This window comes from Ptiloglossa arizonensis, chromosome 8 (genome assembly GCF_051014685.1).
Source record: "Ptiloglossa arizonensis isolate GNS036 chromosome 8, iyPtiAriz1_principal, whole genome shotgun sequence".
In the NCBI taxonomy this organism is placed as follows: Eukaryota; Metazoa; Arthropoda; class Insecta; order Hymenoptera; family Colletidae; genus Ptiloglossa; species Ptiloglossa arizonensis.
Window position 1 is genome coordinate 18400970 of NC_135055.1, and position 16716 is coordinate 18417685.

The window sequence follows — 16716 nt, forward strand, 5'->3', positions numbered from 1 at the left end:
ATTACGTACTATTTAGTTGACAGACAACATGTATGTAACGCTCGATTGGTTATCCATGTGACAAATCGAAGCCTTTTGTGTCTATTCGCGTACGTAATCGAAACGAAGCTTTTTTTTTTTTCTTTTTAATTCGATACACGAAATTCGAGGGGTAGAAACAAGGATGCGAGGTTCTAATTCGAGTGAACTACTACTACTAAGGGTGAAGCCAAAGCCGACGTAATATCGTATGCGTATCTGAATTTATTATCACGAATATCTAGCAAATACCGTAAGATTTGAATCTGGTAAATGGGGCAAATCGATCCGGCAACGATTAAGATAGGAAGAAGTCTGATAAACTTGTCGTCGACATTTCGTAAGTCGAATATGATGTCGTCGACCTCGAGTACGATCCCGGGTTAGACAGAAGCAGCGTGTCCGAAAGAAGATCGTGGATGAATCGGAGACAACAGTTTAAAATTTCCATCGCTCCGTTTCGGTCTCGCAGCTTCTGTTCTCTTTTTTTTCGTTTAACTCTTTTCATGCCATGTCCGGTAATTATTTGGATCGCATAATTATACTAGATAATAGCAATAAGTTGTAATAAGGATTTACCGCCTTACCACCTACTAGCATGACAAATAATATCGAATCTGTGTTTTAATGGATATAATTAGGGTAGTAATGTAATTTAAGTGCCTAGAAACAACGCTTCGTATTCCAGTCCCATCTATTCACTACTTTGAGTTCCAAGTTCTATTTCGTATCGCCCAGGTAAGGAAGCGAAGTTTGTTGCCTTCGCAAAATCTCCCCCTTTTTAATGGGTCCATTTATTCCATGCCTGCAATCAAATTGGTAAATACTGAACGTGAATATTCAAAGAACCAAGTGACTATTGAGGTTGCAAAGTGGGAATGCATGAAAGTATTGAACGGACGCGTAAAGGGTACAGAATTGTTGATCGACCCGTTCGATAATCGGACCGAAAAGCGTAACGAAAACACATTAGATTGTAAAAAAAAAAGTGCAAAACAGATACAAGCGTAACTATAGATTCTGCGTCATACTTCACGTGACCTTTTTATTAATCCCGCGTGTACAACTTACCGGATGTTGCTTATCTTGTACGGCATCTGGTATTCCCCATGCCGGTGGATCCATTTTGTTCGGCTCGTTCGGAGGGATTTCCGTTAAAGCGGGCGTACCAAATTGTCCCGGTAGTAACGTTAATCCTGGCATTAACGACAAAGCTGCAGCACTTCCATTAGGGAACGGCTGTTGTTGAGTGTCCACATGGCCCTAAATGCGATAGAATCATTAATCGATCGTATCTAAACGTGCAAATTCGTTCAAGTGTTTAAAGATGGCGAAAAAAAGCTGTTGGTATACACAGAAAATGATCTCTTAATTGTCGACATCGCTCGTATGTGGCCTATGAAGATGTAGGCTAAAAACTATTTAACAATACATCACCATCTTGATCGTTTATCACAAGTATCTTCGTGACAAAGCACGATGAGAAACGATAGAGAAGTCTGTACCTGAAAAGAAGATTCCATCATCTGGTGGAGTTCCGCGTCGACGTTGGATATACGATTGTAAGCAGCGTTGGATCGAAACACCTGATGCATGTCGATACCCGGCGCTAGACTCGCCCAAGAGCCGACCAGTTTTTCATTATTCAGCATCCAGTTGTTGGAATCGGCATCACCACCTGGTCCCATACCCGCTGTTGCATAGTTCTTCCACGCTCTCTCCGTACCAATTGGACGCGGCACTTTACGATCCTCTATTTTCAGCTGATTCATTTCCTGAGCCACCTGCGCTGGCGAGGACGGTGATATCGCTGGCGAGCCACCGTTCTCCAAGCTCGTGATTAAATCGATGCTACCTGGTTGCGCGGTTATGTTCGCCAAATGATTGGAGAATCCGATCTGACCCATCATAGGATCTTGATGAGGTGGGTAATTATTGTGCGGCGGTGCAAACGGCCAGCGTGTTTGTCCGTTGGTGGAGATCCCGGTGTTCGGAGTGGCTCGCGATGGCGCTTGATACTTTCCTAAGGGAAAATTCCCGAGCATTGCTAGATTATTGGACTGGATTGCGGACGGAGGTGGTGGCGGTACCGTCGCAAACATATTCGGATGTATACCGGCTGCTGAACCAGCATTGAACATTGTCACTTGCGGTTTGCTGTTCAAATGCAGCGAGCTAGAAAAATCCGGCGCCCTGGGATTTAACCTCGACATACTGACGGTGGTATTCACCGAGGCGGACGGTGCCGCTATTGTTTGGGTAAAGTTCTGCATATGAGGATGGAAAGGCAGAAGTGGATGAGCCTGTCCTTCGTTCGGTACCATCTTCAATAGACTCGAGTTCACGTTCGGATGTTCGTAACCGACATTGTTCGCTGCCTTGAACAGACCCACGTCCAGCGTTGGTTGCGAGGTCGATGATATGACGTGAGGCTGATGAGTCGTTGCGTTACGCGACGCCAGCTCGCCTTGAAACACTGGCCTGCTAAACTGAGCACTCATCGCTGCTCCCATCTCTATACTTTGCTGAGGGATTACCGGTCGCGCCACGGCCAAACTTCCCGGTGGTTTGTTCGAAAGAGAATGCTCGTTGTAGTTCGCAGATGATTGGAACTGAGGTGGCTGAATGGGACTATGACCCGTGTTCGATTGCGTGCCGCTTCCTATGCTCGCTGCATTTGTGTTGGTAGTATTGTTCGATTTGCTCGAAACGGGAGAGCACATTGTTGTTCCTCGATATCCGGGAGCCTTCGATGCGTCCACCTGTTCGTAAATAGAGATAAGAAATTCGAATAATCTTGAATACGATATTTAACATGCGGATTAAACAAATAGGTAAGTGTATGTGCAATATATTCGAGTGAATGATGAATTCGATACTAGCCTGAGGGGGGTCGATGAATTTGGACGATGACGAGCCCGATGTGTTTACGGAAACTCCACCACCAGCTACGGTCGCAAAGTTCATACCCTTTTGAGATTCGTTTTCTCGACCACCCCACATCGACTGTTGGGTAACTTTTGTAAAAGTGTCGTTGAACAAGGAATATTCAAGAGGCGTGTTGTTCGTTTGTTGTTGCTGCTGCTGTTGTTGGTGTTGTTGCTCTTGAATCGTAGACGCGATAGGCGTCGAGCTCCGTACTTGTTGTTGTTGCTGATGCTGCTGTTGCAACTGTTGACATTGCGATACGATTGGTGGCGATGGACTGACTCGCACCGAGTTCGAACAAGTCGAGGCAATGGAATTTTCTGGACAATACGCAACTGTTGCGCTCGTTGCTGGCGATATTGCGGCGTTCGAGCCGGGGGAATAAGTAGATTTTCCAGAATAATGTGAGACCATAGTTGGCGGGGCTGACAAGGTAGGCAGTGGTCGGCAATGTTTCGGCGATGTACTGACTATAGGCTGCTGAGACGAAGTCTGAGCCGTTGCCGCAGCTGTAGCTGACATCACGGTAACAGTATTCGCTTGTAACGATTTCTGCTTATTTACCGTGGTATGAGTGGACTGCATCACGGTAGTGGATGTATGCGTATTGGCAGTGATTTCGGATAATTTCGCTGCAAATGTTTGCGTGGTGCTTGTCGTCACGATTTTTGTTGCTCGTCCGGCGGTCATAATTGCGCTGGTGTACGACATTGTCGTCTTTGTATTTGATGACGATGCCATTTGAGCGGCTACCGCAGCCTGGGCTCGTTTTTCGGCTATGTACGTAAAAAATTAAAAATTAGAAAAATAAAAAAAACGATTGCAAACAATTGAAACGTTTGTGTTTATTTTTTGAGGAGCTTTAAACTTTTAACTTTTGAACAAATTTGTCGGAGAGATAGAATGACGCGTTACCTGCAGCGACGAGTCTAGGGGCCGTTGCACGTGGTAGAGGTGTCGGAAATGCTCCAGCGAGTTTGATGGTAGACGATGATCGAAGTGGAATCAACTGATTGACGGTAGAAACTCCCGATGTGTAACTAGATTTATTAATTTGCGTACTATTGGAATTCGACGTTAGACTAGGCGGTTTACTTACAGGACCCAGTTTTGCTTTACTCGACTAAAATCGAAACACAAGTTAGGCTAAGAAACAGATCCATCGTGAAAGTTTGTAAGATTCTTAATGACACTAAAGGTATATTATTTGATCTTACGGCTACAGTAGAAACGGTTTTATCCCAAGAAGAAGTCGTGACGACTGTGAGTTTCGATTTTGGAAGCATTTGCAATATATCAACGTCCGGATCTTTAATGAGAGCTGCTATTAATGTATGCGCCTGTTTTGTTGCATCGGATGATCCTCTGAAAATGGCAAGACAAGTGGAATGGTTACAATTTACTTCACGTATTCGGTTACAAACTGCAACTCGAATGAATGAAACGATCGAGCACGTACTTGATAGTAATGATTCGTTCGCCTTGACATTTGCTTTGTTTCTCTACTTCGATATGCGCTCCCGTTGCGCCTCTAATAGCATTTATATTACTTCCACCTCTCCCAATGACCCGACTAATAGCATTTGGTGGGACAGATACTTTCTTCGAACGGAATGGTGAATTCATAAATCTCCCCGAATCATCGGACTGCCCCCTATTTCAAAAGCGTTTTTATTTTGTTTATTCATTTATTATTATTATTCAAAAATTATTAAACCAAATTATACTTATGTATACATAAAACTTATGTAAAATCGCTTTTCTTACTTTCGCACAACTTCCTTCCAACCTTCTTCGCGCTTGCCACCTTGCTTGGGACTAGTCGTAGTGTTCGTCTTAGTAGAAGTGTTCAATGTTTCCCCATCGTATTGATTACTGTAAGACTTCTTGCCTTTACCAGGGATATAAGTTTCGTTTCCCGTTGCTTCGAAATCTTCCCTATCAGCAGGATGTCTTGAAGACTCAAATACCAGTTGACCTTTTAATTTACGTTCACCACAGTTAACTGCCGAGGATCTGACACTTGTCGTAATAGAAGTCGTAGACACGGATACTCCATTGGTGACATTAATCATGATTCTTCTAAAAATTGAAACCATTGCAAAAATATAAGTACATCAATCGAATTTAATCTACAAGTTTATAATGATTGTTCCAACTTACTTATCAGAGGTATTACTTTGAGACTTGGTTGGCGTGATGGAACTTTGAGATAAGGAAGCAGTTTGAGCGATTACAGACTTGGGCGACCTTTGCGGAGATGTGTCCTTTTCGTTATTAGTAGGACTGTTCGTTTTCTTTTTCTTCTTATCCTTCTTTTTCTCCCTAGCTTTGACATCGTTACTACTGCAGCTCCCTTGGCTGTTCGCATCAAACCCACTATCGCCCTCTTCTCTGTCAGGATCTTCCGGGCTTCTGTTAACTGGTGATGGCATATTATCCATTCTTTCACAACCGTCACCAGTTTCGTGTTCACTATCGTCCGCTCTATCACATTCTTCGTCACCAGATTTTTTCCCGCTTTCTTCCTTGTCCTCATAATTGCCTTCATTTTTTTTATACTCCTCGTGCAATTTCCGCTTCTCCTCTTTTTTCTCGAATTTCTTTTTTTTCTTTCGTTCTCGTCTGCGAGCAGCCGCCGCTTTTTTCGATTCTTCCCTTGTTTTCTCCATATCGAGTTCTTCCAATAATATAGTCGCATTCTTATTCGCTTTTGCTGCTTGAGTTTCCTTTGCAGCACGAATAACTTTTACACATTCTTGACATTTTTCTAGCAGTTCTTTGTCACTGACGGTTGCTATGTACCTCGTCATTTCTTGGTCACTGGGAAATTGAGTAACATGATTTACCATCCATTTAACAACTTTAATGTGTCCCTTACGAAAAGCAGCCATTAAACAAGACACCTATAATTCAAAAAGAAATATATTTTTGTATTTATTCAATAATATACGTATATGCGTATAATAAAGGCAATACAAATTAATGGAATTAATTGAATTTGAGCATTGTCGCATACCTTGCGATTATCCTGTGAATCGATATCCGCACCAGCATGGTATAGTAAATCAACAACGTTTAAGTGCCCACCATTTGCCGCTAGCCATAATGGGCTATTTCCCTTTTTATTTTTCACCTCTACTTGAGTTCCTCTATAAAATTCATAAAAAATATGTTTTATGTTATTGAATAAAATAAATTTATTTAAAATGTGTAATGTGTGATACATGAATAGGTTTTTACCTCGACAATAATAATTCTACGAAACGGCAGTGTCCTTTATCAGCGGCGATGGTAAGAGCAGTATCGCGGGATGATGGAACAGGTGTAGCATTAACATCTGCCCCTTTGGTAAGTAAGACACGTCCAACTTCTACATACCCTCCACTAGCTGCTTCCATTAATGGTGTTAATCCAGTCTGCGAAAAATATTCATATTCCCATATACATATATATATATATATATATATATATATATATATATATATATATATATATATATATATATATATATACACATGCATGCATCTATTTGTTTGAATTAATACATAATTAATGACATATTTATATTATACGTCATGTTAAATGAAATAATTTATTAAAGAGTATGAAAATGAATATTCAACCCATACCTTGGCACGATGTTCTACGTTAGCTTTGCGGTCAAGAAGAAGACTAACGACTTCGTGTCTTCCTTGAAAACACGCCAACGTTAGCGCTGTATTACGATTAGTCTCAATTTGAGCATTTATGTCACTGCCCATATCCAGTAACAGTTTCACCGCCGCTATAATTTGTCATTAATAAATTTATTATGCAAAATATTTAATACACTAGGAAAAGAAATTTTATTTGAAGTGTTTTACAGTAGACGTACCAACGTGGCCATTCATAGCGGCAAGCATGAGCGGAGAAATGCCTAATTTTGAGCCAGTCCGGGAGTTAATTTCAGCACCATGACTAAGGAGAAGCTTTATTATATTAACGTAACCACCGGAAGCTGCAAGACTCAAAGGTGTGTAGTCGGAAACGTTACGATGTTCCTTATTGGCACCCCGATTGAGCAGAAGCTCTACCACTTCGTATCTGCCACCGCTACAAGCAAGAGACAGAGGTGTATCCTTGGTACGTTCGGACTGGGCTTCTATATCAGCCCCATGATTTAGAAGAATCTCCACCACCTTTTGGTGCCCTGCCGTTGCTGCCAATATAAGGGGAGTGAACCCCTTTTTATCTCTATGTTCTAGAAAATAAAACATATGTTAATAAGTGTATAGTTACAATAGAAATTAACCACGGTAAACTCGCATACTATTACTTATAGGCATTACCTATATCTGCACCGCGACTCAACAAAAGTTCAACAAGTTCTTCGTGCCCACCAGCACATGCCAAAGTTAATGCTGTATCGTGATTGCTGTCTGTTTCAGAATCAACGTCCATACAGGAAAACGGCGCAGGCGGCACTTGGTTAGTTGTATAACCACCAACTGTTGGAACACCTGTCGTGTACTGACCAGCAACTAAAATGAAAATTCAATTTTGAAAATGTCAGACGTGTGATGATATCAAACAATGATAGGTAGCTTACCTGTCGTTGGATCTAATTGATAATTTTGACTGGGAAAATTAGGTGCTTGCTGCTGGGTATTGGCAGTTTGTTGTTGCTGGCATGATTGTTGTTGTTGTTGAGACAAAAGCGGGTATCTTCCCTTTTTGCCTTTACCAGTTGTTGGTGCGGTATAAACTTGTTTTTTGTCTGAAGCAACTATAGTCGCAGCGGTCGTCGTTGCTGGCGCTTGAGTCTGAGTAGCCACTTGAACTTGATTAGTGTTACAGGCTGTCGATTGCACATAACCATTCGTTTGATGAGGTATGCTATCTATTATTCCTGTCGCTTCAGTTACAGTTGGTAAAGCTTGCGTAGGAAAGGCTGTTAAACAAATACAAAAGGTTTGTATTCATAAAAACCTCATATTTTTAAAATTAACATTAAACATTAGCATACTATATTTATAAAACTTACTTATCTGAGAAGACTGGAGTAACAATTGTGGTTGAAAATGGCATCGGAGGCCCTCGAGATATCCTTCTTGGTACTCTTTTAAGTCTTTAAATGCTTGATTTTGTAGAGACTGTGTACTAGTCAATTGTAAACCTGCTGATATGTCTGTTTGTATTTGAACACCAGCACTGGTTACTTGGAGCGAAGGCAAGGTCGGTAACGATACAGAAGACGGTACTGACAATACGGGATTGGTAAAATATTCTTGAGACATATAAGGACTGGTCGTCTGTTGAACAATTTGCGTAGTTTGTAAATGTTGCTGCTGCTGCTGTTGCTGTTGCTGCTGCTGCTGTTGTTGCGGCTGTTGTGGATCCTTACTATTCGACACTTCTAATCTTTTCAATTCAAGCTTCTCTTGATCTTCCGTCGCTACTTAACCAGAGAATATCTCAAAATAAATTATATGAATTTGAAAAAAAAAAAACAAACTCTATTGAATATTTACCATCAACAGTATCATCGAAACTAATAGATCGAAAGATTTCGAAAGCGTCGTCAAGGGGAATATGCGTGCCGTCCTCCAATTTTATAACGCTTTCACTAGTACAAAGTGCTTTTGCTTTCTGAGCAGCAGCAACAAAGGGACAAGCTCCATCCCGATGCAGTCTTGTTAACTCAGGATCTGTCTGCTCCGTAAGATTCTGTTGAGTTGCTTGCTGCATATGTAATTTACACGAATAAAGAAATGTACACATTTAATTTTATTTTTGTACAATGCGAATACTTCATAAAAATGACCTATAATTACCTGGTCGTGAAGATGATGAGTATGCGTAGGATGAAGATGCGACATTAATTGAGTAGGCATAAGTATGTTGTTTCCATTAGCAGTTACAGTCCCAGCTTGCTGCTGAGTCTGTGATTGTAATGGTTGCTGTTGAGTTTGTGGTTGTTGTTGTGGTTGCTGCTGTTGCTGCTGCTGTACCTAATTATAAACGAAGTGCTTGTCTTTGTGCTTGCATTGTACGTTATATTATTACATTTTGACAAAAACAAACTAAAAATACAAAATACAATAACACAAACCTGTACTTGATCCAGTTGTAACTGTAGCTGTTGATTAAGTTGTTGCAGCTGATGTACTTGCTGAACTTGATAGGTATGTTGTCGTTGTTTCTGCTGATACTGTTGCTGAAGACCCGCCATCAAGGTTGCCTGTTGTTGCTGCTGCTGAAGCTTTCCGCCTACTACACTGGATGTAGCTTTCCGGATATTTTTACCCTCTTTCTTAGAGACAGGTTTTGCTTTCGGACGATCACTTATGGCAGTATTTTGGCTGACATCACTACTCGCGGTAATAGGTTGGGAAACAGCCATGACGGTAGGAGGAGTAGATATGCTTGGAGGAGTCGGTGTAGTCGTCGAAGATGTATTAGAGGTGACCAACGGAACGGACGACGTAACAGGTATCGTTGCAAGAGAAAGTGGATTTGTTGTAGGAAAAATTTCGGGAGGTAAAGACAATTGAGTTTCTTGTGCAAATCGTTTTCCTCTGATAAAAGCGTTATAATACAGCGACATTGCTTGACTGGTACTTTGATGAGTTAAAGAATTTCCGGACATACCAGTTGTACTGCAAACTAAACCTTTCAGTGGAAAATATTACTATTAGGAATATTTTACGCAACGCAATTACTATTAGTGTATAAAAAAAATCAACGAACCAATGTTTGACGTACCTGGTGATAACGTGTCTGGTTCACTGGTTTCTTCCGGCTGTTGTTGTTGTTGAGTTACGACGGAATTCCTAGAACCGGCGAACAAGTGGCCTGCACCTTTAATTTGAAGTTCTCTTTCTACCCTCTAAAATATTCGTAACATACGATATTAATATCATCAAGTAACAAATTCATACTTATTAATTGAAAAGCACATACTTGTAGTTCTTCGAGAATTTGTTGTTTATGTAGAATTTGCTCTTGTCGAGTATTCTTTCGACTTTCCGAAACATTTAACCCTGGCGTCGGCGCAGGAGCAGGACTAAGGCTAATATTAGGTTCTGAAAGGTTAGTAAATCCTCCACTGCCTTTATCCAGTATATTGGTATCGTCTTTAGTTGCTACGATTGGTTCTCCTGCGGGCTGAGAACGAACTTGTTGCGCCTCAGCGGAGGTAAGACTCGTATCGGGCATCACTGTTACTGATCGATTTTTTCTTAACAACGATTTTTGTGTATTATGTTTAGGTTGAAGGTTTTGCGCTTGTGGTTGTTCTGCAGCATGTTGTTGCTGCTGCTGATGTTGCGGTTGCGCGGTAGACGCTTGTTGTTGTTGATGGGGTACATGCTGTTGGTGTGTTATATGCTGCTGCTGCTGCTGCTGCTGCTGCTGCTGCTGCTGCTGCTGTTGTTGCTGCTGCTGCTGCTGCTGCTGCTGCTGCTGCTGCTGCTGTTGTTGCTGCTGCTGCTGCTGCTGCTGCTGCTGCTGCTGCTGCTGCTGCTGCTGTTGTTGCTGCTGCTGCTGCTGCTGCTGCTGCTGCTGCTGCTGCGGCGGCGGTTGCTGTAGTTGCTGTTGTTGTTGATGTGGCTGTTGCTGTTGCTGCGGTTGCTGCTGTTGCTGTTGTTGAGGAAGCAACATAGGTGCAGGCGCTGCATTATGTGGTACACTCATCATAATACTGTGGGGATAATCTAACAGAAGTTGAACTACGCTAGTATGTCCTCCTTTTGCAGCTTCTATTAACATCGTAGAATTATCCTATAACAAGATTTTGAATTTTATTGTATCTATACGAAAAATTTAATATTGGAGTCACTGAACCAATAATGATTTGATGTATACCTTTAGTTTATGAAACGGATTTGCAGACTGTGCAAGCAGAAGTTCTACAACTGCGAGATGACCACCAGCACAGGCCAATGAAAGAGGAGTGTGATCGTTGTTTGTCGTTTGCCTATTAACATCTGCACGTTTCGATATAAGAAATTGAACTGTACAGAGGTGACCAGCTCTGCATGCCTTCATTAGTGGTGTTCTGCCTCCTTCTGATTCGTGCTCCTATACATGTGTATAAGAAAATTGTAGGACTTGTGTAAATAGATTACCTCAACAGTAAATATTCTTTAACATCATTTTTATCAATCGAACACGTACCAAGTCAGCACCAAACTGAAGCAAGACATCTGCAACATCGGTATGGCCATTTTCACACGCATACGTTAACGCCGTATCTCCTGTTTGTGTTTGAGTGTGAACGTCTGCCGTGGATTCGACTAAATAACGAACGAGATCCAAATGACCCTCTTGCGCAGCTTCCATTAGAGGAGTAGAGGCTCCCAACTCGATATCAGCTCCTGCTTTAATTAGAAAGTCAGCGACTTCTGAAAAGCCACCGCAACAAGCTAAAGTAAGGGCTGTTTCTTGAGTTTCCTCCGTTTGAGCATTGATATTCGCTCCTGTATCAAAATATAAAGATGTTGAGTCGTTTGTTGTGTAATTGCAACGTTTTGTTTCAAATAATGAAATATCGACCGTTATAGTACCTTGACTTAGAAGTAAAGCAACCATTTCTTCGTGGCCTTCACGGGCCGCTTCCATCAACGGAGTATAACCTTCATCATTTACTTCTTCGATATTCGCTCCTCTTTCGATTAGAAGCATGGCAAGATCAACGTGACCTCCACAAGCAGCCAATGTTAATGGAGATTCAAAACTGTCTGTTGGCATATTCACCTGCGCGCCCGAATCTAAAAGTAAACGAGCTACTTCTACATGACCATCCATTGATGCTTCCATAAGGGCAGTGTGCATTTCATCAGTTTTGTGCTCCTATAATAAAATTAATCATTTTAATTTATCCAGGAAAAAAAACATTCGTTCTAAAAAATAAAATTAACTGCATTGAAAGGTACCTGGTCTGCACCAGCTTGTAATAGAAAGCGAACCATTTCCAAATGTCCTTTGTAGCAAGCCAGTGTTAGCGCGGATTCTTTAAATTCATTGGAATGAGTATTAATTCCGGCGCCATGTTCTAGTAAGATCTTAGCTACTGGAACATGTCCAGCACTGGCTGCTTCCATTAACGGTGTATGACCATTCTCGTTGTGATCTTCTACATTCGCACCTGCTTCTAACAATACTCGCACTACGTCTTTGTGACCACCCGCACAGCCATACATAAGGGGTGTATTACCTAAAGATGTGAAAAATTACTTAGATTCTACATATTAATCTGTATATATCAAACATTATTATATTATAAACAACATAGAAACACCATTACCGTTAGAATCATACTATTCTTATGGATACCATAGTTGTATTTCATACCTGAAGTAGATTGAGCATTAACATCAGCTCCATGAGCGATAATCAAGCTTACAACATCTACGTGTCCTGCACTGGCAGCCTCCATTAAAGGGGTACAATCCCCCTTTATACCACGATCTTCTACGTTTGCATTCATTGCCAAAAGTACCTGTTTGTATAACAAGTTACTTGTGAAATAATTTAATTTTGTCACTGAAACTGTTGAAAATTACATTGCATTTGTTATAATATTTGCAACTAAGAAAAGTTATATATTTCACTTTCTCTCTTCAAAATAAATGAATATAAACTAATGTAACTCTATTTAAGAAATATTAAATTCCATGCAAATAAATCATATACAATTTCCACAAGTATTTTAATTGATCCAAGTATTTCTTGCACAGAACATTGAAATAATTCACAGCATTCCTTTGTACTTGCTTAAAATATACTGTATCTTAAAATTTCAATCTATTCCTTAGTTATATCAATAACAACAATTAACTGTTTGTATAAAATATTTTGAAATAAGTAATAACCACCGTGCACATCTACTTTATTATATATGAATTATGTATCCTATGAGAAATAACCTATATGCAGTATATAATGTTATATGTGAGTTTGTACTCTTCTATAATTAAAAATGTGTACAAAATATGAGATAAAGTTCAAACCTGAGCAAGTTCGTAGTAACCAGCTGAGCAGGCGAGAGAGAGCAAACTCTCTCCCTCCTCTGTAGTCTCGTGAACACTGCGTCCTTCCGTTAATAATTTCCTAACAGTACCAACGTCGCCGTCGGTGCAAGCCTCTACAAGAGAGCGTTTTTCGTTTTGTGTGCGTGGATTATCGCTGCGCATTCGAGTTAATGCAGCTGCTGCTTCATCTAATGCACAAGAAACACTAGATGTTAAGCGACGGAGCACTTCGTGATCAGCCAAGTGCTTCCCATCGCCTGACGACAACTTGCCGATACCAGCTGCTTCCAGCAAAGCTTCTAACCGTGCCTGAGTTTCAGGATCCACGGATCTCTCTGGATCTTCAGGAGTCAATAGAAACTTGGACGATTCTAAATGATGACCTTCGTCTAATTCGACCTGATCAATCGCAAAACACTCCACCTACAAATAACAAAGTAATACTTTTTCTAATAAGATTAAATCCCATATAAGTATTTTATACATAATTAAAATTTAAAGAGATATATTTTGAATGTACTTATAATGTTCGATATAATAATTATTTTAATCAATAAATAAGAAAAATAACATTGTATAATAACAAGGATATCATTAGTTTATATTTTTTTAAAGTATACTCTAACAACATGCAATAATTGCTTTCCTCTCAATTTCTTTCATACAAAATTATGAACATAAAAATATCCGATAAAGATAATACTATTACTTTACACGCAATATGTTGATCACAAAGGTAGAAAATTATAGATCGAAAATATTAGTCTAACTTTATTTCTTATGCGTATTTTGTAAAAAATACACAAAAGAATTGTAAAAGATAACCAAAGAACTGCTGAGTCGCTTTAATATTTATGGATGACCAATTGAAAAAATATTATAAAAACTACTTAAATATTATAAAATATCAGTATACTCGATACGATCAAAATTAACAGTACTTGTAACAATTAAAAAAATTTATCTTATAAAGGATTAAGAGAAAAGTGAGCATTTTACCAAATTGAGGTTATTTCAATCATCAAAAATATCATAAAGATATAAAAGAAAATAATATTACTAGAAAATATATTAATTACTACTAAGGAAATATTATTAATCGAACATCGTGAAAAGAATAAAAAATAATAATTAAATCAAAGTTACACAGGATGCGATTTAGACAAAGTAATTGAGAAGGAAAGCATCCTTGCAGTATGCGCTAAACTTACGAGCAAGTCTCTAACATTTCTAAAAGCAAGTTAAAAATTCCACATAATCTAAATCATCGTACGTACATCTCGCGTAGAGGTCATATCCTCTCGCGCGACGAGTGGAAACCGATGAGACATAAACGCAAATCAGAAGAGAGGTGAAAGTATCGCGTCTTCTCTAAACGACTAAAACCGCTTGCCAGTGAACACAGAGACATAAGAACAATGTGCAGCCATTCCAAGAAGGACGAAACTGACACTTCCTTGCTATACTCTGCGTGCGTACCTACGCGTCTCGTTTGTTTTTTTGAATTCGAAGCAAAGAGAAATCGTCGCGTATCCACTGCTCGCGTAAGCACGTCGTATCGACTAATGTAATTGTTCGCACTAAAAAAATCGTGAGGAAAAAAATAGCTTCGTACAACCGCTGCTGGCAGAATATAGAATAATATGGTGGCTCTGCTCTCCACAATTTCCACGCCACGAACACGAGCGACACAGGAGAGCCAAGCAACCGGTAGAGACAGAGGCAAAGATAGAGCTGAAACAGCTCGTTGACAGTACTACAGAACGAGCTAGCGGTTAGGATAAAGGTAGAAATACACCTATGAACGTATAGAGAACATAGGTAAAGACGACCGAGCAGCAAGCAGGCTCACGAACTCGCACGAATACGCGAGAAACGCGGCCGAGAAGAACTCCGCTGGGTGGCGCACAACGTTAGTGCAAGCGGACGTAAAATACTCGCACACATACAAATATGTATATAGGGACAAGCACACGCGCAAGAACGCGCGCGGGCGAATATACTACACGCGAGTTTACTAGCGCAGTGAAAAGATATACGTATATACATACGTGCGAACGTGCGTATGCATGCTTAAATGCTGCTTCTATAAACATATACGTGTACACAGGCGTACACGTGCGTGCGCACGCGCTTGATTATGCAGTACAGCTAACCGGAGTTCTTTACCCAGCGCTTGTACGTGTTCGTTCATAGGGCATGCGAAGCTATGACAAATGAAAAATATTATACAAATTTTTTGGTTCTCAGGGTATCATATACCTTGAATAAAATAATTCTTTTTGTTTGATATCAAAATATACAACCAGAAGACAGATTTGTACGAAGATCCAGAAAGATAGATCGATTAGGTCAAAGAATAGACGAAAAATAATAAGTATATTCTGAAAAACTGGAGGACATTTCTTGTAATTGTGTTGCGCGCGGACTCTACGCTGACGTTCCATCAGCTATTAACGCATACATCCCGATTATATAACGTCCCTGCGTGAATTCCCTTCTTGTTCTTCCTTCCTTTCCTTTTTTTAAGTCATCTATGTAAAATTCGTTTAGATTGGTGATTAGCTGTTTAATGGTTATGTTGCCAACATTCTGTGGTCGATGTCAAATTTGAACTTCACGAGGAGACTGTGAATTTTTCTATTTGGTTGCCTGTCAGCCTTGCTTACCAGCATATACAATTACAAAGTGTCGAACGGTATGACATAGTTTTGTGTTGATTTTTACAGACTAACGATACGTTTCGTTCCAATTTCGCGTGACGGCCATTCACAAATAACTTCTTTTTCATCTATCAATTTGTATCATGATTATATTCGCATTTTCTTCCCTACGTAAACAATGAAACTTTAAAAATTACAATAAAACTGCAGAAATATCAACGTTAAATATTAATGGGTTACTTGACAACTCTTTGTATCTACGTATCGCCATATCTAATCCGTAAACGCGAATAGATTCTGTTGCACAGGACGATGATTCCACAACGAAATTGCAACAAAGAGATTGCGATGAAATAAGAAAATGTCGAACAAGATCAACATCGATCGCGAGTAGATTTCATCGAAAGCTTGTGCGTGTGTGTACGTCTTATACGAATATACACTCACGGCGCATGCATATACAACTACTACAATTGTACATACAGAAGGCAGGTAAGAGTGAGAAGCGAACTTGTACATAAGAAAGAAGAAGAACGCCAGATGAGGGCGGGAGGGAAAGGGGAGAGGGGGGGCGGTGACTGGACGGGACGGACGCAGAAGCGACGGACAGACTCGTACGTGTGCGTGCATGTATAGTGCGTATACGTGCGTACATGCGTGCGTTCAACCTCTCGTCGCACAAATATCTTATCCACGACGTGGCATATTTTTTGACTTAGTTTACCTCTGAAACACTGTCCTCCTCGCTCTCCGACGAGTCTGCCATAAAGCGTGGCTGCAGCTCGGAGAAGGTCTCGGTCTCTGACTTCGTGGGACTGGAGTTCGAAGACTGGGGAATCGACGACGTCTTTCCAATGTCGTGGTGAACGCTTGCTGATTTTTCGTGCTTCTGACTATCCGAGGTCGTTCCTTGTGCTACATTCTGCATCTTTACCTTCCAGATGAATCATATGATACTGAGGTATCGTTCCCGTGTCGCGAAACACACACAGAACACTTGCTTTTCGATAATAATCTCGAGCACGATCGCCGTCATTCACGTAAGCTAACACCCGCCATTTCTACTATGGCCGACACCGAACTCCCGGATG

At 40.5% G+C, this 16716-nt stretch overlaps 1 protein-coding gene across 5 annotated transcripts; it reads right to left on the bottom strand.

Annotated features, from left to right (window-relative positions):
• Window positions 1-225: 225 nt before the first annotated feature.
• On the bottom strand, window positions 226-16681 carry Mask (multiple ankyrin repeats single KH domain). Of its 5 annotated transcripts, XM_076318992.1 has the most exons (29): window positions 16350-16681; window positions 13235-13385; window positions 12942-13150; window positions 12283-12430; window positions 11865-12145; window positions 11496-11781; window positions 11107-11408; window positions 10795-11010; window positions 9892-10710; window positions 9679-9817; window positions 9041-9600; window positions 8763-8939; window positions 8460-8670; window positions 7973-8386; window positions 7538-7879; window positions 7278-7469; window positions 6824-7189; window positions 6579-6733; window positions 6190-6365; window positions 5966-6098; window positions 5110-5852; window positions 4714-5028; window positions 4406-4600; window positions 4164-4311; window positions 3862-4069; window positions 2902-3722; window positions 1524-2780; window positions 1090-1281; window positions 226-823 (listed from the first exon to the last, which is right to left on the bottom strand). In XM_076318992.1, exons 1-29 carry the CDS (start codon window positions 16551-16553, stop codon window positions 800-802), a joined length of 9384 nt encoding a protein of 3127 aa, XP_076175107.1. In that variant the 5' UTR covers window positions 16554-16681; the 3' UTR covers window positions 226-799. The 5 variants fall into 5 exon arrangements, with proteins under 5 accessions (XP_076175107.1, XP_076175106.1, XP_076175105.1 ...); XM_076318991.1 differs by having other exon boundaries at window positions 9694-9817; window positions 12942-13385; XM_076318990.1 differs by having other exon boundaries at window positions 7973-8383; window positions 12942-13385.
• Between the last annotated feature and the right edge of the window lie 35 nt (window positions 16682-16716).